This window comes from Mustelus asterias, chromosome 19 (assembly GCF_964213995.1).
Source record: "Mustelus asterias chromosome 19, sMusAst1.hap1.1, whole genome shotgun sequence".
In the NCBI taxonomy this organism is placed as follows: Eukaryota; Metazoa; Chordata; class Chondrichthyes; order Carcharhiniformes; family Triakidae; genus Mustelus; species Mustelus asterias.
In genome coordinates this window covers 60,508,858-60,536,411 of record NC_135819.1, presented here as the reverse complement: position 1 = coordinate 60,536,411, position 27,554 = coordinate 60,508,858, and the positions used below count along the sequence as shown (strand labels likewise).

General features: G+C 40.5%; 1 protein-coding gene across 13 annotated transcripts in view; it reads right to left on the bottom strand.

Annotated features, from left to right (window-relative positions):
* The window catches only part of kmt2e (lysine (K)-specific methyltransferase 2E), a 115,581-nt gene that overhangs the window by 82,136 nt on the left and 5,891 nt on the right, over window positions 1-27,554 (bottom strand). For all 13 annotated transcript variants that reach the window (XR_013500187.1, XM_078235660.1, XM_078235667.1 and 10 more), the window contains exon 2: window positions 9,550-9,734. Coding sequence is in view for 4 of the 13 variants with exons in the window: in XM_078235660.1 (XP_078091786.1) it covers window positions 9,550-9,620 (71 nt within the window). In the remaining 9 variants the exon portion in view is untranslated. The remainder of the gene's footprint in view (window positions 1-9,549; window positions 9,735-27,554) is intronic.

Genomic DNA, 27,554 nt, shown 5'->3' with positions numbered 1-27,554 from the left:
GATATTAAGGTTAATTCTGTTTTAACACAGCAACAAGTGTTCAATTTCTGAATCATACTGGGTTAGCTGTAAACTTGAAAAGACTGGATGTGAAAAACAGTTGTTGGATTGAAGTATTTGAATTGCAAGAGTCAGGTTATTTCAACAGCACTTGAACAGCTGAATAATATATTAAAAATACCTTTTTAAACAATATTGTCACTCTCCAAAAGAAATCTATGCATACATTTGTGTTTAGGCTGATTTTGATCATACCCATCTACCCATACACTTATTTAAAATTTATTATATGTAAAAGGTGAACATTATGAGAGGAGATAAAACATCCATTTTCTATTCAAAGCTGTAATCCCATCCAAACCAATGGATCGCTCTTTGTCACTTAATTCTCAACATCAGGATTTGCAATGAACCCGAAAAAGCTGCATGACAGTTGCAGTGTTACACCTCACTAAGAAGTAATCTTAGCAGCAAATATCAGGAGTAACGCACAAGAATGCCATTGAAAGTACTTCTCCATAGTCAGTATCAGCAATACAGTTTTGAAAACTGGAGGTAATTCTAACCCAAGAATAGATGAGTTTGGGTCAGGTGGGAGATTGAAACTTAAAAATCTCAAGACCTCACCCAACGTACTCACTAAGTTTTAATGGAGGTGGCAGTAAGTGGACAAATACTGCCAACCTAAAGACGGATCACTCATTTTAATAAGGCTTTGTGCCTATAATGTTATTTCTTTTTCTTTAACAGTGCCTGCCTGGTTTGTCAACTCCCAGGAAATCCAGCATTTAAAAGGAGTAAGGACTATTGCAGGAAAAGGCAAGTACTTTTTTGGCCCTGCTTCTGTGCCAGGAGAGCTTCCTCCTGAACCCACAAGTCTGTTTTCCACTCCAAATAATAGTACCCTAGTGCCCATGATCACTGAGCACTCCAGGCCACAGCACCAAATCCCCATCTTTGCACCAACCACTTTCTGGTCCCACGTGATCATCCCCAATCTTTTAGACCATAGTGTATCCACCTCCTCTCTATTACATCACAAATGTGATGTAATCTATCAGTTCCTGGACTGTGCCCTTTTCCAGGGCATTGCCCACTCAAAAAGGTGCCAAGCCTGTCAATCAGGCTGGCTGCCAACAGGGAACCCATTTAAAATGAAAATACACACAGTCAAGTTAAAACTCCACAGCTTTTGGGGAACCCCGGTTTCCCGACCAGAACTTCACCCCTTACCCACCAAATGTCACCTGGAAATCACAGTCCAATAAATATTACAATGTACAAGTCTGAGGAGAGTGTGGAAAAATCAAGGGGGTGAAAGATCATTTATAATGTTTCTACTGTTTGATATCAGGAGGCCAACAAAAAAGCCTTAACATGAGCTGTCTAAGCACAACCTTGGTATCTCAGTGAGTAAATTCATTGCCAGAGAAATTCCAGGTTTAATCTAATCTATACCATGTGAACTAGTTTCAGCATTTCCCTCAGGGGAAAGAAAGAGCATCCAAAACTAGTGTCTTCAGTCATTCAAGGAGCTAAGGTATCAACACAGAAAAATAGAGGCTTATGAGAAAAGTCAGGTTCATAATACAGTAATCAAGCAGAATACAGAAAGTGCAAAGGATAATTGAAATAGGAAATGAGTAAAAGAGTATGGGAACACATTCATGGGATGATATAAAAGGGAACACTAACGTTAGAGTGAAAGTTTAGTCAAATAAAGGGTGACTGTGATTCAGGACAGAAAGAAAATCTTTTTGTGGAAACCCTGAGGATGTTGCTGAGATACTGTCTTCATAAGAGTATGTTGTGATGTGATAGTAGAGAAATTGGTGGGAATAAATAGATACTAAGGAAACATTAAAAGGTTGGTAATGTTCAAATTAGGAAAAGTATTTGGTTCAGATGGAATGCATGTAAGATTATGGCAGACACCAGATAGGTGAGACACAGAAAGAGGAGGGAGAAAGAACAAGAGGGGGGAGGGGGGCAAGGGGAGACTAGCAATTTTCACAACTACTGGACTTTTTAAAACACTATACTTTAGAAGTGTAGGCAATGTTGTAATGTAGATTGCAAATTTATACCCCTTTTCAAACATGGGGAGGAGATAAACCCAGTAATTACAGGCTTCTCAACACATTGTCAGTGGTGACAAAAGTTCCACAATCTATGATAAAATTAATTTTCACTGGGATAAACTGGGTAAATAAATAACAGCCAACACATGGATTCCTTTTGACAAACTATTGATTTTGTTTATTCATTCAAGAGATGTGGGCTTCGCTGGCGAGGCCAGCATTTGTCAATCTCTAATTGCCTCCTTGAGAAGGTGATGGTGAGCTGCCATTGTGAACTTCTGCAGCCCTTGTGATGTAGGCACACCCAAGTGCTGTTGTGGATGGAGTTCCAAGATTTTGATCCAGTGACAGTGAAGCAACGGTGATATATTTCCAGGTCAGGATGATGAGTGGCTTGGAGGGAACTTCCAGATGGTGGTGTTCCCATGTATCTGCTCCACTTGTCAATCTAGATGGTAGTGGTCATGGGTTTGATAGGTGTTGCCTTGGTGAGTTCCTGCAGTGCATCTTGTCAATGGTATACACACTGCTGCTCCTATACATGGTGGTAGAGGGAGTGAATGTTTGTGGATGGGGTGCCAATCAAGCAGGCTGCTTTATCCTGGATGGTGTCAACCTTCTTGAGTGCTGTTGGAACTGCATTTATCCAGGCAAGGGAAGAGTATTTTATCACATTCCTGACCTGTGGCGTGGAGATGGTGGACAGGCTTTAGGGAGTCAGGAGGTGAGTGACTCGCCGCCGGATTCCTAGCCTCTGACCTGCCACAGTAGCTAAATGGCTAGCCCATATCAGTTTCTGATCAATGGTAACCCCCAGGATGTTGACTCTGCAGGATTCAGCTATGGTACTCCCATTGAATGTCAAGGGGCAATGGTCAGATTCTTATTTGTTAGAAATGGTCATTGCCTGGCACTTGTGTGTTACTTGCCATTTGTCAGCCCAAGCCTGGATGTTGTCCAGGTGGGCGGCACGGTAGCACAGTGGTTAGCACTGCTGCTTCACAGCTCCAGAGACCTGGGTTCGATTCCCAACTTGGGTCACTGTGTGTGTGGAGTTTGCACATTCTCCTCGTGTCTGCGTGGGTTTCCTCCGGGTGCTCTGGTTTCCTCCCACAGTCCAAAGATGTGCGGGTTAGGTTGATTGGCCAGGTTAAAAATTGCCCCTTAGTGTCCTGGGATGTGTAGGTTAGAGGGATTAGCGGGTAAATATGTGGGGGTAGGGCCTGGGTGGGATTGTGGTCGGTGCAGACTCGATGGGCCGAATGGCCTCCTTCTGCACTGTAGGATTTCTATGAGGTCTTGCTGCATTTGGACATGGACTGCTTCAGTATTTGAGGAGTCATGAATGGTGCTGAACGTTGTGCAATCATCAGCAAACATCCCCACTTCTGACCTCATGATGGAAGGAAGGTCAATGATGAAGCAGCTGAAGATGGTTGAGTCAAGGACACTACCCTGAGGAACTCCTGAGACTGAGATGACTGACCTCCAACAACCACAACCATCTTCCATTGTGCTAGGTGTGACTCCAACCAGCAGAACATTTTCTCCTTAATTACCATTGACTCCAGTTTTGCTAAGGCTTCTTGATACCACACTCAGTCCAGCCTTGATGTCATGGGCAATCACACTCATTTCAGGAGTTCAGCTCGTTTGTGCATATTTGAACCAAGGCTGTATGAGGTCAGGAGCTGAGTGGGCCTGGCAGAACCCAAACTGAGCATCAGTGAGCAGGTTATTGCTAAGCAAGTGCTGCTTGATAGCACTGTCGACGGTCCCTTCTATCACTTTACTAACAATCAAGAGTGGACTGAGGGGCAGTAATTGGCCAGTTGGGTTTGTCTTGTATTTGTGTACAGGACATAACAGGACTAGGGCAATTTTCCACACTGACATAGGTAGATGCCAGTTTTGTAGTTGTACTGGAATTGTTTGGCGATGGACGCGGTGAGTTCTGCAGCACAAGTGTCAGTATGATTGCTGGAATATTTTCAGGGCTCTTACCATTTGCAGTTTCCAGTGCCTTCAGCTATTTCTTGATATCAAGTGGAGTGAATCAAATTGGTTGAAATCTGTGATGCTGGGGCCCTCCGGAAGAGGACAAGATTGATCATCCATTTGACACTCCTGGCTTCAGCCTTATCTTTCTGCATGAAGGTACTAGGTTACCCATCACTGAGAATGGAGTATGTGAGGAGCCTCCTCCTCCAGTGAATTGTTTAATTGTTCACCATCATTCACCGCTGGATGCAATAGGACTGCAAAATTTAGATCTGATCCAATGGCTGTGGAGTTGCTTAGCTATGACTTGCTGCTAAGATAAAAGCAAAATACTGTGGATGCTGGAATCTGAAACAGAACAGAAAATGATGGAAAATCTCAGCAGGTCTGATAGCATCTGTGGGGAGAGAATAGAGCCAACGTCAAGTTTACATGACCCTTCATCTGACCGGCAGACCAGCTCTGACGGAGGGTCATTTAGACTCGAAATGCTGTCTCTATTCTCTCCCCACAGATGCTGTCAGACCTGCTGAGATTTTCCAGCATTTTCTGTTTTTGTATCATTTGCTGCTTATGCTGTTTGGCACACAAGTAGTCCTGTGTTGTAGCTCCACCAGGTTTATACCTTATTTTTAGATATGCCTGATGCTGCACCTGGCATGGCCTCCTGCAAACTTTATTGAACCAGGGTTGATAACCTGGGTTGGTGGTAATGATAGAGTTGGGGGAAGAGGGAGGAGGATATGCCTGGCAATGAGGTTACATCTGGTGATTGAGTACAATTCTGCTGCTGCTGATGGCCCATGCACTTCATGGTTACCCAATCGCGAGTTGCTACATCTGTTTGAAGTTTACCCCATTTAGTGGTATTCACATAAGATGGACTTTGGAGGGTCGACACGGCTGAGTTTGCCTTCTTGTTTCCAGTGCCTAGGTTAATGCTGGATGGTCCAGCCAGTTTCATTCCTTTGAGATTTTTTTAATGGTTTGATACTACTGAGTGGCTTGCTAAGCCATTTCAGGGGGCCTTTTGAGAGTCAACCACATTGTTTTGGGTTTGAAATCACATGTAGGCCAGACCAGGTAAGGATCGCAAACTTCTTTCCCTAAAAGACATTGGTGAACCAGATGGGTTTTTATGACAATCGACAACAATTTCATCATTAGGTTTTTAATTTCGGATTTTTAAAATAGAATTCGACCATCTTCTGGGTGGAATTCGAACCCGGGTCTCCAGAGCATTACCCTGGGTCTTCCTGGGTCTCTGGATTACTAGTCCAGTGACAATACCAATCAACTTGTTTGATTGCTTGTGGATGTCACTGGCCAGGCCAGAATTTGTTGCCCATCTCTATTTGTACTTGAGAAGGTGGCAGTTGGCTGCCTTCTTGAACCATTGCAGTCTATGTGATATATGAACATCCACAATCCTATTAGTAAGGGAGTTCCAGACTTTTGACCCAGCAACAGTGAAGGAATGATGATATGGTTCTAAGTCAAGATGGCGTATGGCATCCAGGCAAATAGGGAGTATTCCATCATACATCTGGCTTGTGCCTTGTAAATGCAGGTCAGGTTTTGGGGAATCAGGATCTGAGTTACTTGCCACTAAATTCCCAGCCTCTGACCTGTCCGTGTAGCCACAGTATTTATACTGGTGGTCCAGTTAGGTTTCTGGTCAATTGTAAGCACGAGATATGGATGATGGGAGATTCACTGATAGTAATGCTGTTGAATGTCATGGAGAGATGGTTAGATTCTGTGTTGGTGGAGATGATCATTGCCTGGCACTTAGTGGTACTAACGTTAATCGTCACTTATCAGCCATGGCCTGCATGTTGTCCAGATCTTGTTATACACAGGGGTGGACTATTACACACTGTAATCATGATCAAAAAAATTCCCTCTACTGACCTTATGATGGAGGGAATATGTTTGATGAAGCAGCTGATGATGGTTGGACTTTGAATATTTCTCCAAAGGAACTCCTGCAGCGTCCCAAGATGATTGGCCTCCAAAAATTACAACCATTTTCCTTTGTGCTTGGTACGCCATTGTATTTCCATTGAGTTCAGCTTTGCTAGACTCCTATTTGCCCTACTTGGTCAAAAGCTGCCTCGATACTAAGGGAAGTCACACTCACGTTATCTCTGGAATTTAGCTTTATTGACCATGTCTGCAACAAGACTGGAATGAGATTAGGAGCACAGTGTCCTGAAGGACCACAAATTGCATTCTGATGAGCAGATTATTGCTGAGTAACTGTCGCTCGATATCAATTACACCTTCCATCACTATGTTGATGACTGAAACCAACTGATGGAGTGGCAATTTTCTGGATTAGGTTTGTCCATTTTGTAGATTGGGCACACCTGGACAATTGCCCGCATTATCAGGTAGATGCCAATTTGTAGCTATACTACAACAGCTTGGCTTGGGGTATGGTTGGTTCTGGAGCTCAAATGTTCAGTAATGCAGCTGGGACGTTATCAAGGCCCATAATCTTTTGTTGTATCCAATGACAGTCATTTCTTGAAATCACCTGCAGCAAATCGAATTGCCTGAAAACTGGCAACTGTAATGCTGGAGAGCTCAGGAGGCTGAGATGGATCACCTACTTAGTGTTCAGGCTGAAGATGGCTACAAATGTTTCAGCCTTGTATTTCACAATATTGTGCTATGTTCCACCATCATTGAGGATGGGAATGTTTGTGGTGCCTCCTCCTCCTGTCAGTTGTTTAACTGTTCACCAATGCATGACTGGATAAACTAAAACTAACTAAAAATATTCACTAGAATATCAGGGAAGTGCACAACTACTTGGGAAATTGGAATTTTCCCCCTTAGAACAGAGTTGCTAAAGGAAGATTTAATAGTGTTGAAAATTATGATGTATTTTGATAAATAAGGGAGGACAAACAGTTTCCACAATATTATATTTCAAGGAACCATTTACATTTTAGTGTAGATCGGCTTATGACACAAGACATTTTCATAAAAAATGATGGCAAATTATTCATAGTAAACAACTTCAGAATAACAGGCTTCCTACATGCGTGAGATATGGCAGTATCTCACACATTTGAAAAGAACAGCTTTATAATTTCGGTACACCCATGACAGGGGAAATTGCTTCCCATTTGGAATACCACTATCATTCAAAAATATATTTAAGGGACACACATGATTGATCAAATTTATAAACAAAAGATTACATTTCAGATAACCTGAAATGATCATGAAACAACTGGAAAGCCAGCCCACATGAAACACCAAGTCATAAAGAAACCATTGCAACACAAATTCTTCTATCAGCTTTATGCAATAACAAGAGGACAAATACTGCTTGGAATTATAGGGTTATACATTTTTTGATTACTGCACTAGGAAATGATTGGAATGGAAACACGTATAACAACACTGATCTTTTCTTTCCTTTGTTGCCAGTAATATGTGGTTGAACTATTTGACCTCCTATCACATGGTACTCGTGCATATCATACGAATACAACTTGAATTTTGTAAGGTGGAATTGACTTGGTGGCAGGCAAAATTTTATTTTACTCTGCATCTAATTTGTGTCATACTTTAACTTAGAATGCAGTACAAAAATTAGAACATATTTTAAAATTTAGGAGGGAAAACAAACAAAATGGACTCTTCCATCATAAAATCTGTAGTAAGTGATTGTATAATTCTTCTGCATCGTAGTATTCCTAATTGCAGTACACCAGACAGTATGACATCTATATATCAACCTAGAAATTAATGCTTTACTTGGTGCATGTCCTCCCAGGTCAGTACATTCTTCCTAAGGTGTAGTGCCCAGAGCTGCTCACGGTACTCAGGTGTGATCAGGGGTTTGTACAGTTGAAGCATGATTTCTGCCCCGTTACATTCTAGTCCTTCAGACATAAAGGCCAGCAAATCATTAGCCTTTTTGATTATGTATGTATGACAAATATGTATCTGGACCCAGAGGTCTCTTTTCATTAGTTAAGTTTTTCTAGCCACGTAGAACGTAGTGATTTAGGTCCAAAATGGATACCTTCACATTTGCCCTATAATGAAATCCATTTGTCACATTGATAGATTAAAGAATGATGACAATGTCGCTGTTATTTTACCCTTCCATCTACACTGCCTACAATCCTGACTATATGTTGTTTGCAAATTTGGATATGTCGCTTTCTATCCCTTCATGCAAGTCATTAATAAATACGGTAAATAGACAAAACTCCAATAGAAATCCTTAAGGGATACCACTAGTCACATTCTGTCAATCAGAATCTGCCCAATATTCTTATTCTGTCTCCTGTTCCTTAGTCAATTTCCTAACCAGATCAGTAACTTGCTTCAATTCCATCAATCTCAACTTTAGCTAACAGTTTGCTATGAGGCACTTGATCAAATGTTTTCTGCAAGTCCATAAAAGAAAGATCCATTGATATTCCCATGTTCTCTACTTGAGGGTGTGGAGAAGCATAATTTACCATCTTAAACACCAAAAACATTCTATGTGTGCTGAAAGTGATTCTCAATAAGTTTACAAGTGATTGCACTGGAGCAATTCTGCAGCTATTAACCACATCCAGGACTCAATTGTGCTAATTAGTTGATCTAGGGAGTTGATGCTTGATGGAACATTTGATGAATATGGTTTAAATATCAGGGAATATTGATCTCCTGATGAAGCTTCAAAGAATAGTTGCTGAAATTAGTAGTGGGAATTTCAATTGGCAGATATCTGGAAAGAAGACAAGTTTATTGATTGGTCAGAGCCCTTTTTGACCATTTGACCAATAGTTCATTGGGCAAAACTTTAAGTCATAGACATAAAGACTTCAATTTTAATGCCCCATACCAGCTAGAATGATGCATTTGAACGGACTGTATCAACTTGCCATCTTGAGGTTACTCCATTTCTTAAGGGCACCATCCAATCTTCGCCGACTTTCAAGACGGTCAAGACTCCCCTCATGACCTGATTACAATATTAGCACCGCAATGTCATCTGAACAAAATGTCAGCGGGAGACCACACTGTCTGCAGTCTGACAGCAGAACCAAAGTGGTACAAATTGATGGCCAGAAGAGGCCATGGTTTCACAACTAATTTTCTTACAACTCAAGGGCCATGAGAAGCAGAAAGACTTTGTGGCTGCTCAGCCTTATTGGCTTCCCACCACAGTGAATACGAGATCATCTGATAGGAGTCACCAGCAACACAGAAAATCTCTTGACATAAAAACGGACATACCCATTAAATAATTAAAATTCATTTGTTGCAGAAACTGAAGACAAAAAAATCTTTCTTAACTGGCTTTTCACAGGACAACAAGATGTATTTTCTACAAGCCAGTCAACCAGAAACACTAGGTTAATATTATTTTAAATAATTATAGAGGGAATGTAGCATTCTCAAATATAAAAATATATATATATATATCAACCATAAAATTGCTTACTCTGAGCCTGCAGCCATTTCCAAATATGAGGTCTCCGTTGTGTCAAACCCTTTTGGGAACACTATGCTCATGACGTTCGCTGTTGATAAAATCGACTTCTACGGAGTCCTATACATTGGCATCCAAAACACTGGGGCATGCCAGCCACAGTGCTCATTGCAAACATCTAAGTGCATCCACAAAGCCTGCAAAAAAAACACAAAATATATTAAAACTAAATAGCATTTGCACTAAGTTAATTTATAAACTTGTACACAGGTCATAAGACAAATTATTAATTTATTGCACTATTACCACAAAACCATCTTAAGTTCATAATATATTTAAAAAAGGAGTTAATACATTGCCCCTTCCCTAGTGGGGCCTAGGATCAACACCAGCTCCGGCCAATGGTATGAATATCTCTACTAATTTAATGGTCCTTGGTGAAGTGATTGGTCTGACTTTACAGAGTTCGATATTTAAAGACACTTGCAGCAATAAAATGTGTCTTCAGTTTGGACACAATATCTTTTTCCTGGGCAAAGTTCAGCATAGGTAATCGTAGAGCAAAGTTATTTGTACCCTATTCCAAAGTGTGCCTAATTCCCAGACTTGGGAGCACACTGCTCCACACAAATGTGAAATTTCCTTTTTCCACCAGTCATTATATAACTTATGTGCCATTGGCTGGATGTTCCTACTTGATGCAATTCACATCTCAGAACTGTCCACAATTCAGCATAAATTGGCCATTCCACTAAGAAAGGAGATAAAGGTACACAATAAAAAGGCATATTCCAATCCCACACATTTGTTCCTAACAAATCTCTTTGTTTTTGCAGGATAAAGTCCAATTGCAATACATAGCGAAATAAACAATACACAGCATACGTAGATTTTGGTATCAAAAGCCAGCATGTTAGGTTCTTAAAAATACTGTTGTAGGATTTTTGATGCAGATTTATGAAATTAGCATAACATTTTCCAAGGTTCATATTTGACTTATTCTTGAGACATTATACTTGGCAGCATAAAGGAACTCTTTTTTTGAAATCACAATCGCCTGCATTCAAATTTGCTGAAACAGAAAAATGCTCCCCAAATTTTTTAAATAGTTATTATTTATCAACTTTTACGCTGGTCCTTTCTATTCTTGTATATGTTCATTCTAGAAAAAAACTGCTGAAACTTATTTGTTTCTAAGAGAACAGCAAGTAGGGTCTATCACCACTTCAATCCAGGTGAATTTCACAGCATCTTCAGATTGCTTCCCATTATTGCTAAATAGTTGAACAGGTCCAATAAAGGTTAGGTAAGTCACCAGTACCTCCACAGTTCCTCACAAAACTAATAAATTATTCTCCAAGCAAATGCATATTCACCATAGCCCCAGATGACCATAGGCTGCTCTCTCCTTTGAGGGGGAGAGCTAAGTGATGGTGATTTAACCAGAGAATCACCACACCTCAGGCAAGGGGCAAGGTTGAGAAGGCGAAGCCTTCATAAATAACCTCAGTCAGGATGGGAATTGAATCTGCTGTTGACAATTCTCTGCATCACTAACCAGCTGTCCAGCCAACTGAGTTAAACTGACCTCAAGCTTCTCCAAGCATGATGTGAGTGAAACCATGGTGCACTAACTTCACTCTCTCATTTCTCAAACTACTACGTGAAAAGATACAGTTTATTGCCTTTCATATTGTTATTTTATTTTGCTGTAGCTAATTAATCTTTTAAGTCCATCTCCCAGATTTCCTGTACCCTTATTCCAGATTACATCATGATAGACACTGAGGTCTTAAAAATATAGGTACTTGTTATAATAAATTTATGTTTCGGGGAGGTGCTGGCCTAGTAGTATTATCACTAGATTTTGATCCAGAAACTCAGCTAATGTTCTGGGGACCTGGATTCGAATCCCGCCATGGCAGATAAGGAGTTTGAATTCAATAAAAAAAATCTGGAATTGAGAATCTACTGATGACCATGACACCATTGTCGAATGTTGGGAAAAACCCAGCTAGTTCACTAATGTCCTTTAGGGAAGGAAATCTGCCATCCTTATCCAGTCTTGCCTACATGTGACTCCAGAGCCACAACAATGTGGTTGACTCTCAAATGCCTTCTAAACAAGGGAAACTAGGGATGGGCAATAAATGCTGGCCAGCCAGAGACACCCCAGGTCTCACAAATGAAAATAAATGTTGAAGAGAAGGCCTTCAAATTAATTTATTGGTTTGGAATTCATTCCTGTATTTGTGGATAAGCCAATTAAAAGTATGTCACCTGAAGTTGCCTATAAGAATTCCATATTCTGATGGTACTTTGTTGCTAATACTGCCGTTGATTAGTCGGAAGTCATCTATGATTATTTAATATCGCTTTCAAAGTAGCATTACAAGTTGGTTTGGAGTTTCTGACAATCACTACTGTTAGGAATGGGTTAACTGCAACCTTCCACTCTAGACCTAATTTGTATGTTAATTGTTTAATAGCACTCACTGGGATATATAAAGGGGTTAAAGGTGGCACTGGGTGTTGGGGGGTGTGTGTGTGTATGTGGAGTTGTAAAGGTGACTAAAGTGAATTTGTGAAGAAGCTGGACTTGCATCACCTTTTATTATTGGACTGCAACTGGGAAACTTAACTACTTCTGTGTCTTTTTGCTTAAGTGACCAGTTAAGAGTGAACAAACTTGAAATTATAGTGCTTTTCACAACCTCAGGATGTCCTAAATCCCAGTCAATTAAGAACCTTTTGAACAGTAGTCACTGTTGGTTGGTATGCTTGCAAACATGACATCCTATTTTCACAAAAACTGCAATTTGATAAATACCAGATGATCTGTTTTCGTGATTCCAATTGAAGAATAAATGTTGGCCAGGATAGAGAGAACCCACCTGCTCTTCCTGAAAATTAAATCTTTTATGTCCACCAAGAAGGTAGAAGGAGCCTCAGTTTAATGTCTGATCCAAGGAAAAAAGCACCTCCAGTGTGGCACTCCTTCAATACTGCATATAAGTGCCAAGCCTTTGGAATGAGACTTGAACTTGGGATTCACCAGCAGTATATTTAAAACGATCATCCCTGCACTCACTACCTGTCCTTTATACCTCATGTATCTTATTTGAAAATATTAAAAAACCAAAGTCAATCATTTGACCCAGGAGCCAGCAGAAATGGTTGCTAACGTAGCACGACCTAAAGGAGCTATTCCTCAAATTCTGTTAACACACACATATTATCTTTGAGCGTGAGTGGTTCTGAGGACCATAGAGTAGGTCTGCTTTTGCGGCCTACTAAAATCTGTCAGGCACAAGTCTAAGATTAGAGGTCGGGGGAGTGCCAAGTGCTCTCTCCGATTACCTGCCTTCCTAGCCCCTGATTTCTCTCATGTTTTGGCATCTTCCTCATCAGACCAAAGAATAAAAGATTTCTATCTTGTTGCATGCCCTATTGCAAATCAAAGAAGCATGCAAGGTGGAATTACAGAAAGTGGAAGACATCTGAATGAGATGGAAGGAGGACAAACTAACCAAAAGGAGGAAGAGTTCAAAAAATGTTGAAAGATAGATACAGGTAATAAAGTGGACATATGTAGGCAGAGAGAGACAGACAGAGTGAATGAGAAAGGAACAGCGATATTGCGAAAGAGAAAGCATCTATATCCAGGGCATCCATAGTGCGAAGTAAAAATATTGTTGGGTGTAATTCTTTCCCATAGTACCCAATATAGCTCCTGGATTTTGTACTGAAGTTCCTTTGTGCTTTATTATTTTATGGAATGTGGATGTCGCTGCCTAGGTCAGTATTTGTGGTCCATCCCTAATTGCCCTTGAACTGAGTAGCTTGCTAGACCATTTCAGGGGGTAGTTAAGAGTCTAGGTCTGGGTCATAGGTAGGCCAAACCAGGTTAACGACAGAAGATTTCCTTCCCTAAAAGACATTAGTGAATCATAAAATCCCTACAGTGCAGAATGAGACCATTTGGCCCATCGAATGCACACCGACTCTTAGCCAGGCTTATCCCGTAACCCCACGTATTCCCCCCACTAACCTATATATTTTGGGACACTAAGTGACAATTTAGCATGGCCAATCAACCTAACCTGCACATCTTTGGACTATGGGAGGAAACCAGTGCACTCGGAAGAAACCCACATAGACACGGGGAGAACATACAAACTCCACACAAAATTACCCAAGGCCGAAATTGAACCTGGGTCCCTAATGCTGCAGTGCTATAGCTAGTGCTGTAGCAGCAATGCTAACCACTGTGCCACTGCATTGCTGGGTTTTTACAACAATTGATGATAGTTTCACAGTTATCATTACTGACACTAACTTTCAATCCCAGATTTTATTAAATAAATCCCACAAACTACTGTGGTGGAATTTGAACCCATGTCTCCAGAGCATTATTTGGGTCTCTGCATTACTAGTCCATTGAGGCTCCCACAACACAATCGCCTCCCCCTGATTAAAAACAAAAATAGACACGAATGCTGGTGGTAAGTTTCAAATCTATCATAAAATGAAGAATTCCATCAGAGATCAATGGATAATGCAGAATGCTCATTAAATCAAGCCACACAGAAGATCTTGTCTAAGATTGGGGTGCCACAAAGAATAGGTCTTTCTGTCTAAAATCAGTTTCTCAAGATCTTTTAGACAGAAGTTTTAAGATGTGAATGGGAGTAAACATTCTGAAAGCAGCAGATCTCATGAGGTCTCCAATCTGAATAGCCTAAATTACCAGGTCTACAAAAGCAAAAATTAATATTCAACTCCCATCAGACCACCGCCTTTTCCAAAGGAGAACTCTGCAATGTTTGTCAACCTTCAGGCATCATAAAAATATTTAATAAAAACTGCCTTGTTGTCCAAAACCACAAAAATATTTTGTACACTTCAGAATTTCTGCACATTAAGTTCATTCCATTCAGTATAGAAAGCTGATTGTTTGTATAAAATGCCCTATTTTAGAAAACATTTGAATTAGTGAAGTAAAATTGGAAACTGAATTCTCACAGGTAATTTTCTGTATGTATGCATGCCTGTACTTAATTCAATCTTCCTTTACCGATTGAACTGAGTTATAAATCTCAGTCCAGAGTACATTGACATGCAAAACGAAGAAAACCAAGAAATTGCAGACCTAAGTCTCAGTTATATTTGTGGTAAGAAAGGGGCACAGTAAAAAAAGTAAGAAGCTCAGCCTCATCATCCAGCACCTAGAGAAGGAAATCAGTCTTGTAGTTGGCAGACCTCTTTGGAAAGCATCTGACAGGAGCTTGGATTAAGCAGTAGATGGCAAATAAACCTAGTACACAACAATGGATCTGGATGTCTATAATACCCACATGGGTCAACAAACTGTCCTACACACTCCTTCAGCCGCAAAGATGTCAAAATAGCTGATTAGGAGAAAAGATGGTGGAACACAATCAATACGTAACCACGTGATCACATATCTCTTCTTAATTCATTTGCAAAAAGGCAAGCAGATGTTAGTGAGATCTGCACCTCCAACTTTTATGAGTGTGACCAGACTGGTCAGTTTTAGTGTTCATCATGTTCTGTAACTACTCTCTGCCTATAGAAACATCAATATGTACTCATCAGCTTCTTTAGTGACCATCCTCCTTGGCAGGAAAGGCAAACAGAATCTCATTCATCAGAGTTACTCTAATATAACCTAGCATCAGAAGCATCCATCATTATGGATCACACTACTACACCAGCACACATGCACGATCACACAGCTACACCAGCACACATGCACGATCACACAGCTACACGATCACACAGCAACACCAGCACGATCACACAGCAACACCAGCACACATGCACGATCAGTTACACTAGCACACAAGCACGATCACACAGCTACACCAGCACACATGCACAATCACAGTTACACTAGCACACATGCACGATCACACAGCTACACCAGCACACATGCACGATCAGTTACACTAGCACACATGCACGATCACACAGCAACACTAGCACACATGCACGATCACACTACTACACCAGCACACATGCACGATCACAGTTACACTAGCACACATGCACGATCACAGTTACACTAGCACACGATCACAGTTACACTAGCACACATGCACGATCACACAGTTACACTAGCACGCATGCACGATCACACAGTTACACTAGCACGCATGCACGGTCACACAGCTACACTAGCACACATGCACGATCACACTACTACACCAGCACACATGCACGATCACAGTTACACCAGCACACATGCACGATCACACAGCTACACTAGCACGCATGCACGATCACACAGCTACACGAGCACGCATGCACGATCACACAGGTACACCAGCACACATGCACGATCACACAGCTACACCAGCACACATGCACGATCTTCTAATCACTTCAAGATTTAATATTACAATTCATCTTCAATTTTATTGAACATAGGCAATCTACCTGTAAATGCTAACCATGCCAACACCACCCAAAGTAGTATACAAGTGTCAGTCTCGCTTTTATTTCTTTGGGTAAAAGCACTTTATTACCTACATTAAAATTTATCTCCATTGTTTTGGAGGCACGGTAGCACAGTGGTTAGCACTGCTGCTTCACAGCTCCAGGGTCCCGGGTTCGATTCCCGGCTCGGGTCACTGTGTGGAGTTTGCACATTCTCCTCGTGTCTGCGTGGGTTTCCTCCGGGTGCTCCGGTTTCCTCCCACAGTCCAAAGATGTGCGGGTTAGGTTGATTGGCCATGCTAAAAATTGCCCTTAGTGTCCTGAGATGCGGAGGTTAGAGGGATTAGTGGGTAAATATGTAGGGATATGGGGGTAGAGCCTGGGTGGGATTGTGGTCGGTGCAGACTCGATGGGCCAAATGGCCTCTTTCTGTACTGTAGGGTTCCTATGATTTCTAACTCGGAAGGTTTCAAAACATTAGACAAACTGAAATTGCTTCACTAATTCAGTACAGGCACAGGCAAGAGTCCATAATCACTCAGCTCCTTGTTTTTGACCACGGCCAAAGCAAACACTGGTTGAAGACACTTTGGTGGTGCTAACTGCATCTGACAGTGAGTTGCAAGGCATCAACAACAAACTACAAATCATAGATACCATTTATTTGTTCATGTGATATGGGTATCGCTGGCTAAGCCCATCCCTAATTCCCTTGTAAAGGTGGTGGTAAGCCATCTTCTTGAACCACTGCAGTTCTGTTGCGCAGGTATGCCCACAATGCTGTTAGAAAGGGACTTCCAGATTTTGACCCAGTGACAGCGAAGGAAAGGTGACATAGTTCCAAGTCAGGGTGGTGTGGCTTGGAGGGGAATTTGCACGTGGAGGTGTTCCTAGCAAGGGTGGTAGAGGTCAAGGGTTTCGAAAGTGCTGTCAAAGAAGCCTTGGTGAGTTGTTGCAGTGCATCTTGTAGATGGTACACATTGCTGTCACTGTGTGCCAGCGGTGGAAGAACTGAATGTCGAAGGTGGTGGATAGGGTGCCAATCAGGCATATGGATGTGTCCTGAATGATGTTGGAGCTGAACTCATCCAGGCAAGTAGCGAGTATTTCATCACGCTCCTGTTGTAGGCCTTGTAGATGGTAGCAGATTTTGGGGAGGTGAGTTACTCTCCACAGAATTCCCAGCCTCTGACCTGCTCTTGTAGCCACAGTATCTATGGCTGTTCCAGTTCAGTTCCTGGTCCCTGGCAATCTCCAGGGTGTTGATAGTGACTGTTGATGTATGTACCTGTCCTCTCCACCCCATTAAATGTCTAGACACTCTAGAAGTGGTCTACCACTCCATAACATCCCATCTTAAAATCCATCTCTTATCAAAATTGCATTCATCCTTCCTAATAATTCCTTCTTTACCCCTTGAGATTTCCTTCTTTGGCTGAACATCCATTTTTTGACTGATTATGTTTTTGTGATATGCCTTGAGATATTTCCTATGTTAAAGTTACTATATACAACTTCTGAAAGAGGTTTTTTGGCTCAATAGTAAGAATGTGGACCTTGCAACAAGATGGTTGAGGAGAACAGCATAAATACATTTATGTAGAAGCTAGATACATAGGTGGTGGAGAAAGGAATAGGATGTGTTGGTGGGATAAAATGAAGGTGTGAAGAGGCTTGTGTAAAGCATAAACACTTGCTTATTACTACTAATATATTAGCTAATAGTTACTAAAGTTTTTTTTAAATCACCCAGATTTCAGGGAACCCAGTACTCCCAGGTCATAGGTGGTTTAGATCAGATACAGGGTAAAGCTTCCCAGAAACATCATAGTCCAATCACATTGGTCCCTGTGGAAGGTTGTTAATCAACACAAAAACAATGAGAAGTTCTGTATGCAACACTGTTTATGGAGCTGGATTGCAATGAGAGACAATATCCCATCAATCGCAACCAGATTTTAATTGAGCTGAGAGTTGAAAGAACATGCTGCATAACCCAGTATCAAATTTCCTGCATACATCACATTAAAAGATAAACTTAGGCCAAAAAATTCTCTCAACACCTACAATTAAATATATAATTATAATTCAAATGCATACTTCTGGAAATCACATCTTTTAAAGGGCTTTATTACAAAAACACCTTCCGACAAGCTGTCAACCTACTTCCATATTATCGCAAATGCCTCGATTCCAGGAGATGCATGAGAATTACTCAATGGACAGTCAAACCATTTATTCCTTCCCTACCACACTCAACCCTAATCACTTGAGATTGAAAACTAAAGCAAGTGGAATAAATCAAATGCTCATTCTCTGACTTTGTGACATAATAGCCAAACAAATAATGCTACACTAGTCTTCACTATATTTAATGTAAAATATTTACTTGGAAAAATTTAATGGTATATTATTTGACTAAATCACATTTTCAACCATCAATGATCAGTTTGATCTGTTACCTATATCCAAAGTTTATTTATAAATATTTTATTATTCATTTTTAAAATGTGGGTTAAGAAAATAATTACCTGCAACAAACAAGAAGTTGTAGACCAATATATATATTGTCTAAATATCTTGATATTAGATCTTAGAACATGCAACTCTAGATCTGGTTCAACAACAACAGCATAGAATATTTACTGTACATCAAATATTAATACAAAAGGCAACTATACAACCAAATAGTCAAATATATAGAGTAAATTTATGTTAACAATATCCCAGTAACAAGGATCAAAGATATTCATCTGGAAAATAATGTTATCAGCCATATCTTGCTATAACTTAACCTGCTTCATTTTAAAATACAGATTTTTTGTTCTGGGACATAAGTCCCCTAACTATTCCTGATGTGACAAACATATTCACAAAACACTATTAACAGCTATTTATTTAAAGGGGTTTGCACTCAAACCAAGATAGACACCAATACAGGAAAATTGGATTCAAGGGAAAGCATTAGTGTACATATGACATAGGAAGAGTAGGACATTAAGCACCTTGAGCCTATTCCATCATTCAAGGAGATGTTGGCCGATCGGTGACCTAACTCCAGATATCCACTTTTGTCCATATCTCTTAATACATATGAATAATGAAAATCTATTTATCTCAATTTTAAATTGCCAATTAATCTAGAATCAAATGTTACGTGTAGTGGAGTGTTATAAACTGTTACACCCTTCGGTGTGTCGAACATATTTCACTCCTCAAGATTGGTTTTCATTTATAGACTATGCCCTCAGTCCTAGACTCCACAACCAGCAGGAATAGCTCATCTCTATCTACCTCATCTATTCCCCTTGGCTCAACAGGGCCTACTTCCGCTCATAACTTGTATGTTCATACAATATCAATCAGATGACCGCGTAACCTTCTAAGTTGCTCCTAACTTAATCCTTGAAGCCCAGTTAGCATTGTGGAAAATGTTATCTACATTCCCTTAAAGGCCAATTTATCCTTTCTGAGGTGTGATGCCCACACAGTGAAGCAGACTTGTATTCCCTTGTACTCCAGTTTTCTAAATGGCCAGGACTCCATTAGCCTTTTTGATTATTTTCCATACCTGTTCATGAAATTCTTAATGATTTATGTATCTGGTCCCTCGGTCCCTTTGCTCATCCATGGTTTCTAGTTTTTAACAATTTAAAAAGTATCCCCCCCTGTTCAGTCCTTTTAGGTTAAAGGTAGATCATCTCCGATTTGCCTACATTGAAAACAATTTGCCACATCTTTGCCCATTCATTTAATCCATGCAATTGTATGCTTCCAACCCCGTATGCTTCCAACTACACTGCTTACAAAAACAGAAAGTGCTGGAAAATCATGCAGGTCTGACAGCATCCGTGGAGAGAGAATAGAGCCAACATTTCGAGTCAGGGTGACCCTTCTCCTGACTCGAAATGTTGGCTCTATTCTCTCTCCACAGATGCTATCAGGCCTGCTGACTTTTCCAGCATTTTCTAGTTTTGTTTCATATTCCAGTATCCACAGTATTTTGCTTTAATACACTGCTTACAATCCTGCCTATCTTTGTATCATTGGTAAATTTGAATATGTGACTTTCTATTTCTTCGATTTTATTATTGCCACATGTATTAGTATACAGTGAAAAGTATTGTTCCTTGCGCGCTGTACAGACAAAGCATACCATACATAGAGATGTAAAGGAGAGGGTGCAGAATATAGTGTTACAGTCATAGCTAGGGTGTAGAGAAAGATCAACTTAATGCGAGGTAGGTCCCTGGTGGCAGCAGGGAAGAAGGTGTTCTTGAGTCAGTTGGTATGTGACCCCAGACTTTTGTATCTTTTTCCTGACAGAAGAAAGTAGGTCCGGGGTGCGTGGGGTCCTTGATTATGCTGGCTGCTTTTCCGAGGCAGCGGGAAGTGTAGACAGAGTCAATGGATGGGAGGCTGGTTTGGGTGATGGACTAGGCATACATCTTTTGCAAGGCGTTCTTAGTTGAAATCAATACAAATCATTCTATTTAGCCAATTTCCTAACAAGGTGAATAATTTGTCTTCAGTTCCGTGGGCTTCAACTTTAGCCAACAATCTGTTCTGAAGGACTTTAAGAAATGCCTTCTCAAAGTCTGTAAGTACTTTTCAAAGAATGCAATCTCACTCGTCAGTTTTGATCTACTCTTGACAAATCCACGCTGGCTCTTTCTGATCAGGGTAACATTTTTAAGGTGCTCAGTCATCCTACCCTTACTAGCAATTTCCCAACAACAGATGTTAGGCTAACTGTTCTATAACTCCCTGGCTTCCCTCACACTTTCCTTAAATAGCAAAGTACCATGTGTAGCTTTCTAATCTAAAGAAATGGTTCCTGAATCAAATCTCTGATTCGGTATTGGTTTCCTTGGGAGATCTGGCATGCTGACTACTTCCCTCACTAAATACTTGTGCAAAGTAATTACTCAACATATAGGAACAGGAGTAGCCTATTCGGCCCATTAAGTCTGCTTCGCTATTCAAACAGATCATTTACCTTTATGATATTTTTCCCCACTATCCCCATATGCCTTGATGCCATTAGTTTCCAGAGATCTATAAATTTCTGTCTTGAGCAGGCTCTGTGGTTGAGCTTTTACAGCCATCTGGGGCATAAGGTTCCAAAGATTCACCTTCCTCCTCATCGGTCTTAAATGGCCTTATTCTAAAATTGTGTTGCTTGGTTCTCGACTCACCAGCCAGGGGAAACATCCGATTCACAACTACCCTGTCATACCATTTAAGAATTTTCTAAACTTGAATGAGATAACCTCTCATCCTTCAAAACTCTAGAGAATATAGGCCCAGTTTCCTCAATCTGTCCTCTAAAGACAAACTTGCCATCCCAGGGATTAGTCTGCTGAACCTCCATTGTACTCTCTCTATGACATGTATGTCCTTCCTTCGATAAGGAGTCCAAAACTGTACACAATACTCCAGGTGCAGTCTCAGAAAGGCTCTTTGCAACTTCAGCAAGACATTTTTACTCTTCTACTCAAACCCTGTTGCAATGAGGACCAACATACAATTTGCCTTCCTAATTGCTTGCTGCACCTGCATGCTAGCTTTTAGTGACTCATAAACAAAGACAACCAAGTCCCTTTGGACATCCCAACCTCTCACCATTTAAGATATACTCTGCCTTTCTGTTTTTCCTACCAAAATTAATAACTTATTTACGTTATATTTTATCTGGCATGTTCTTGCCCACTGACTTAGCCTATCCAAGTCCCCTTGCATCCTCTTCACAACATCTGCCATTTCCTTGTTTTTATTGGCAACACTTATTAGTTTGATGGACCCACACTACTACTGATCACCCCTCTTGTTCCTAATATAACTGTAATAATGGTGCCTTGATTTTAGCATCCTTGCAAGTTCTCCACTCGCCTGGATGAGTGTAGCTCCAACACCACTATCCAGGACAAAACAGCCTGCTTGATTGGCAGCTCATCCACCACCTTAAATATTCACTCCCTTCATTAATAACATTTACAAGGTTCACTGGAGCAACTCATCAAGTCTCCTAGGAGAGCACCTTCCTACCACCTAGGAGGACAAAAGCAGCAGATGCATGGGAACATCACCTGCAAGTTAATCTCCAAGTCACACACCACTCTGACTTGAAGCTGCATCACCTTCCCTTCAATGTTACAGGGTCAAAATCCTGGAACTCCCTTCCGAACAGTATTGTGGGTGTCCCTACCACGCATGGACTGCAGCGGGTCATGGCGGCTGCTCACCTCCACATTCTCAAGGGCGAGTAGAACCATAGAAAATTACAGCTCAGAAACAGGCCTTTTGGCCCTTCTTGTCTGTGCCAAACCATTTTTTGCCTAGTCCCACTGACCTGCACTTGGACCACATCCCTCTACACCCCTCTCATCCATGGACCCGTCCAAGTTTTTCTTAAATGTTAAAAGTGACCCCGCATTGACCACTTTATCCGGCAGCTCATTCCACACTCCCACCACTCTCTGCGTGAAGAAGCCCCCTCTAATATTCCCTTTAAATTTTTCTCCTTTCACCCTTAACCCATGCCCTCTGGTTTTTTACTCCCCTGGCCTCAGCGGAAAAAGCCTGCTTGCATTCACTCTATCTATACCCATCAAAATCTTATACACCTCTATCAAATCTCCCCTCAATCTTCTACGCTCCAGGGAATAAAGTCCCAACCTATTCAATCTCTCTCTGTAACTCAGCTTCTCAAGTCCCGGCAACATCCTTGTGAACCTTCTCTGCACTCTTTCAACCTTATTTACATCCTTCCTGTAACTAGGTGACCAAAACTGTACACAATACTCCAAATTCGGCCTCACCAATGCCTTATATAACCTTACCATAACACTCCAACTTTTATACTCGATACTCCGATTTATAAAGGCCAATGTACCAAAGGCACTCTTTACGACCCTATCCACCTGTGACGTCACTTTTAGGGAATTCTGTACCTCTATTCCCAGATCCCTCTGTTCAACTGCACTCTTCAGAGTCCTACCATTTACCCTGTATGTTCTACTTTGGTTTGTCCTTCCAAAGTGCAATATCTCACATTTGTCTGCGTTAAATTCCATTTGCCATTTTTCAGCCCATTTTTCTAGTTGGTCCAAATGCCTCTGCAAGCTTTGAAAACCTTCCTCACTGTCCACTACACCTCCAATCTTTGTATCATCAGCAAACTTGCTGATCCAATAGGGATGGAAAATAATTGCTGGCCTAGCTGGCAATGCCCATATCCCATGAATGAAGAAAAAAAGATTTTTCATATTTTTTTTAATAGTTCTGCTTTGTCACCCTTTGTATCTTTCCTCTTCGCCAGGATGTGTGATTTTTATGCACTTTTGTTGTCTCGTATCTCATTAGTTATGGCTGTCTTTGTGGAAAGCAGAGCTCTTATCTCTTAGGGATATAAACTCATTCTGTATCACGTTAACTTATTTTTTATTCCCTCCCGTTAATCTTCTGTCATTTTATCTCCTAACTGATTTGTCCTGTTCAATGTGGATGATCTCTGTAACATCTCACTGAAGTCAGTCTTACCCAAATCACAGTAGCCGAATCACTACTTGAACTCAATTATATTACCATTGTTTAAGATAAATGTTCACTCACCATTTGGGTAACTAAATCTGGCTCCTTACTAATTATTAAATCTAATAATGGCACGTCCCCTTGGTGGCTCGAGCAGATATTGCTGCAAAAAACCATCCTGCTTACTCAGAAATGATGGAACAATTGCACCTCCAACCTACCCCTTTGCTTGATGCTGCATCAAGAGGCTACAAGACAGGGTGTACTGAATAACAGATGTACTTTAAATAATGAAAAGGATGGGGCAGTGCAAGAGAAGTAGAATATTGTTTCCAATAACTGAAAGGTAAAGAACAAGGAATCATGGGTAGAATATTAAATTTAAAGCCATTTAAAACACAGAGCAGGAGAGTCTTGTTTTACACAGAAAGTTGTAAGGATATGCAATTCACTTTGATAGCATGGAGGCAGATACTTATCAACACTGAAAATTAGATTGGACAGGTGAATTCAGGAAAATATATTGGAGAGAAATGGACAAATGGGGGTGTGAGGGATCAGTGGAAATCGATCCATCTGTACTTTGCCAAAAATACATCACTTCTAAGAAACATTCCACAAATCACATGCAACAAACTGCTGAAAATCGTTATACAGGCAGGATGGTAACCACTTCTTGCAAAGCAGAAAGTAATAAAAAATGTGATGAATAACCAGTTGACCTGTTTTTGGCAGAGACACTACATCACCCTGCCCTTCTTTGAATAGTGTCACAGGACCTTTTACCTCGGAAAGAACTCATGTTAATGTCTCAAAGGATGACATTACCAACAATGCAGTACTCCTTCAGCATAGTACTGAACGTCAGTATAGATTATGTTCAAATAGTAACATTTATCAAATTATAGAACTATTACCATCACTATTTTATGTCAAAATTACAGAAAATTGTTGTATACAACCTGCCAGTTCTGCATGTCTTTCTTTAACCCACTTCCTCTGTCACATGCTCAAAGTTAACAAAAATCTGAACAACCACAATAAATTAACACAATAGAAAATTAGAAACTAGAAGCAGGAGTACAGACATACCACATAAGATAACACAACATTGCCTGAGAAAACTAATGAGTACAGATGAGCAGATGACTGGTAAAAATACAAACACCTGGAGAACTAATGCTGGGTTCCCATACGTTAGACCATAGATATTACTGGCCTTAAAAAGCAGAACTGGAAATACATTGCAGGTCAGGTAGCATTTACAAAGAGAAAAGACAAGTTGTGACACTATAATATATATATATTTCACCAGACATATATGCATTAAGATTGCATGTTCAAGATCGCAACTGGTCTTTTCTCTTCACTGGTCATGACCTGTTATGGACCCAAACTCTGCTTCAACAGCTCATTAATTATTTGAACTTCTGCATATAAAGTGCAGAATTCTAGACAATAGTGTTACTTGGAACGGGATTCAAATCAGCCAGAGCAAAGGTATCTAGCAAAGGTACTGGTATTTAATTGCAATAAATGTGATGGTTCTGACCAACGCTGGCAATTTTGGTGGTTTGGATCCACAACACAGAATTCCAATAGAGTAATTTCGGTGAGCAATGTAACAGCTCAATTTGTTCTTGTGGTTTAGAAGATAACCAAAAGACTCAGGTGAATTATTGTGCAGTGATTCACAACCTTATATCCATAATCTTCATAGATTTCAATATCTGAGAATAGTATCCAATACTATACTTTCTTTTGAAAAAAGGCTGAGGGTTGACCTGACAGAGGAATTTCAAATTATGAAAGGATGGAGTGGGGATGCAGAAACGTTGTTTCTACTTGTAGGGAAGCATCCAACTAGAAAGACCATCAATATAAGAAAGTCACCAAGAGATCCCACAGGGAATACAGAAGAAACTTCTTTCCCCAAAGAATGGTGAATGCAGAACTTGCTACCACAGGTAGTGGTTGAAGTGAATTGTATAGATGCACTTAGAGAAGCATTTCAGCGTGAAGCAAATAGAAAGTTTCAATGATAGAATCAGGTGAGGAACAGTGCAAGCAAGTTCAAGTGGAGCATAAATGTTGGCATGGACTAGTTAGTTGGGTTGTATGTTTGCGTGTCATACATCCTACTTAACATGTATGTAGTCTCTTACAACACTGGAATTAAAATATTACCTGATAGTGCTGCTGTAATATCAATAATGAACATTGGCTATTATGTATGGACTATATATTCTAGTGTGTGTAGCATACAACTTTTATTTTTTGTATTCTCACCACAAGTGACAAACCCTGACTTGCAAAATTCATTCTATCAGAATCAGCGTTTCCAAGAACAACATAACTTCCAGAACTAAAGGAGGCTGATAAGTGTTGTTTATCTAAACATTCATGATGATGGAAATGCATCACCTACACAACTCCAGTTAAAAATTCAATAGTTGTTTGGTCACATCGTACAATAAACTCTTAGTATTTGCAGCATAAGTAAAAATGAATTCATTTGAATGCATATGCTACGTGTTTTATCAAGTTAATATGTTTATTTTATTAAACCATTTATTTTCCTTGCACCTAGACATCTAAAATCCATGAATGTAATAACTATTTTGAGTATATTTGTGGCAAAGAGTAGTGGGAAGTCAGAAGATTGGGAAGGCTATAAAAACAAACAGAGGATAACAAAGAGAGAAATAAGGAAGGAGAGGATCAAATATGAAGGTAGGCTAGCCAGTAACATTAGGAATGATAGTAAAAGTTTCTTTAAATACATTAAAAACAAACGGGAGGCAAAAGTAGACATTGGGCCGCTCCAAAATGACACTGGTAATCTAGTGATGGGAGACAAGGAAATAGCTGAGGAACTTAATAAGTACTTTGCGTCAGTCTTCACAGTAGAAGACATGAGTAATATCCCAACAATTCAGGAAAGTCAGGGGGCAGAGTTGAATATGGTTGCCATCACAAAGGAGAAAGTGCTAGAGAAACTAAAAGGTCTGAAAATTGATAAATCTCCGGGCCCAGATGGGCTACATCCTAGAGTTCTAAAGGAGATAGCTGAAGAAATAGTGGAGGCGTTAGTTATGATCTTTCAAAAGTCACTGGAGTCAGGGAAAGTCCCAGAGGATTGGAAAATCGCTGTTGTAACCCCACTGTTCAAGAAGGGAACAAGAAAAAAGATGGAAAATTATAGGCCAATTAGCCTAACCTCAGTTGTTGGCAAAATTCTAGAATCCATCGTTAAGGATGAGATTTCTAAATTCTTGGAAGTGCAGGGTCGGATTAAGACAAGTCAGCATGGATTTAGTAAGGGGAGGTCGTGCCTGACAAACCTGTTAGAGTTCTTTGAAGAGATAACAAATAGGTTAGACCAAGGAGAGCCAATGGATGTTATCTATCTTGACTTCCAAAAGGCCTTTGACAAGGTGCCTCACGGGAGACTGCTGAGTAAAATAAGGGCCCATGGTATTCGAGGCAAGGTACTAACATGGATTGACGATTGGCTGTCAGACAGAAGGCAGAGAGTTGGGATAAAAGGTTCTTTCTCAGAATGGCAACCGGTGACAAGTGGTGTCCCGCAGGGTTCAGTGTTGGGGCCACAGCTGTTCTCTTTATATATTAACGATCTAGATGACGGGACTGGGAGCATTCTGGCCAAGTTTGCCGATGATACAAAGATAGGTGGAGGGGCAGGTAGTATTGAGGAGGTGGGGAGGCTGCAGAAAGATTTAGACAGTTTAGGAGAGTGGTCCAAGAAGTGGCTGATGAAATTCAACGTGGGCAAGTGCGAGGTCGTACACTTTGGAAAAAAGAATAGAGGCATGGACTATTTTCTAAACGGTGACAAAATTCATAATGCTAAAGTGCAAAGGGACTTGGGAGTCCTAGTCCAGGATTCTCTAAAGGTAAACTTGCAGGTTGAGTCCGTAATTAAGAAAGCAAATGTAATGTTGTCATTTATCTCAAGAGGCTTGGAATACAAAAGCAGGGATGTACTTCTGAGGCTTTAT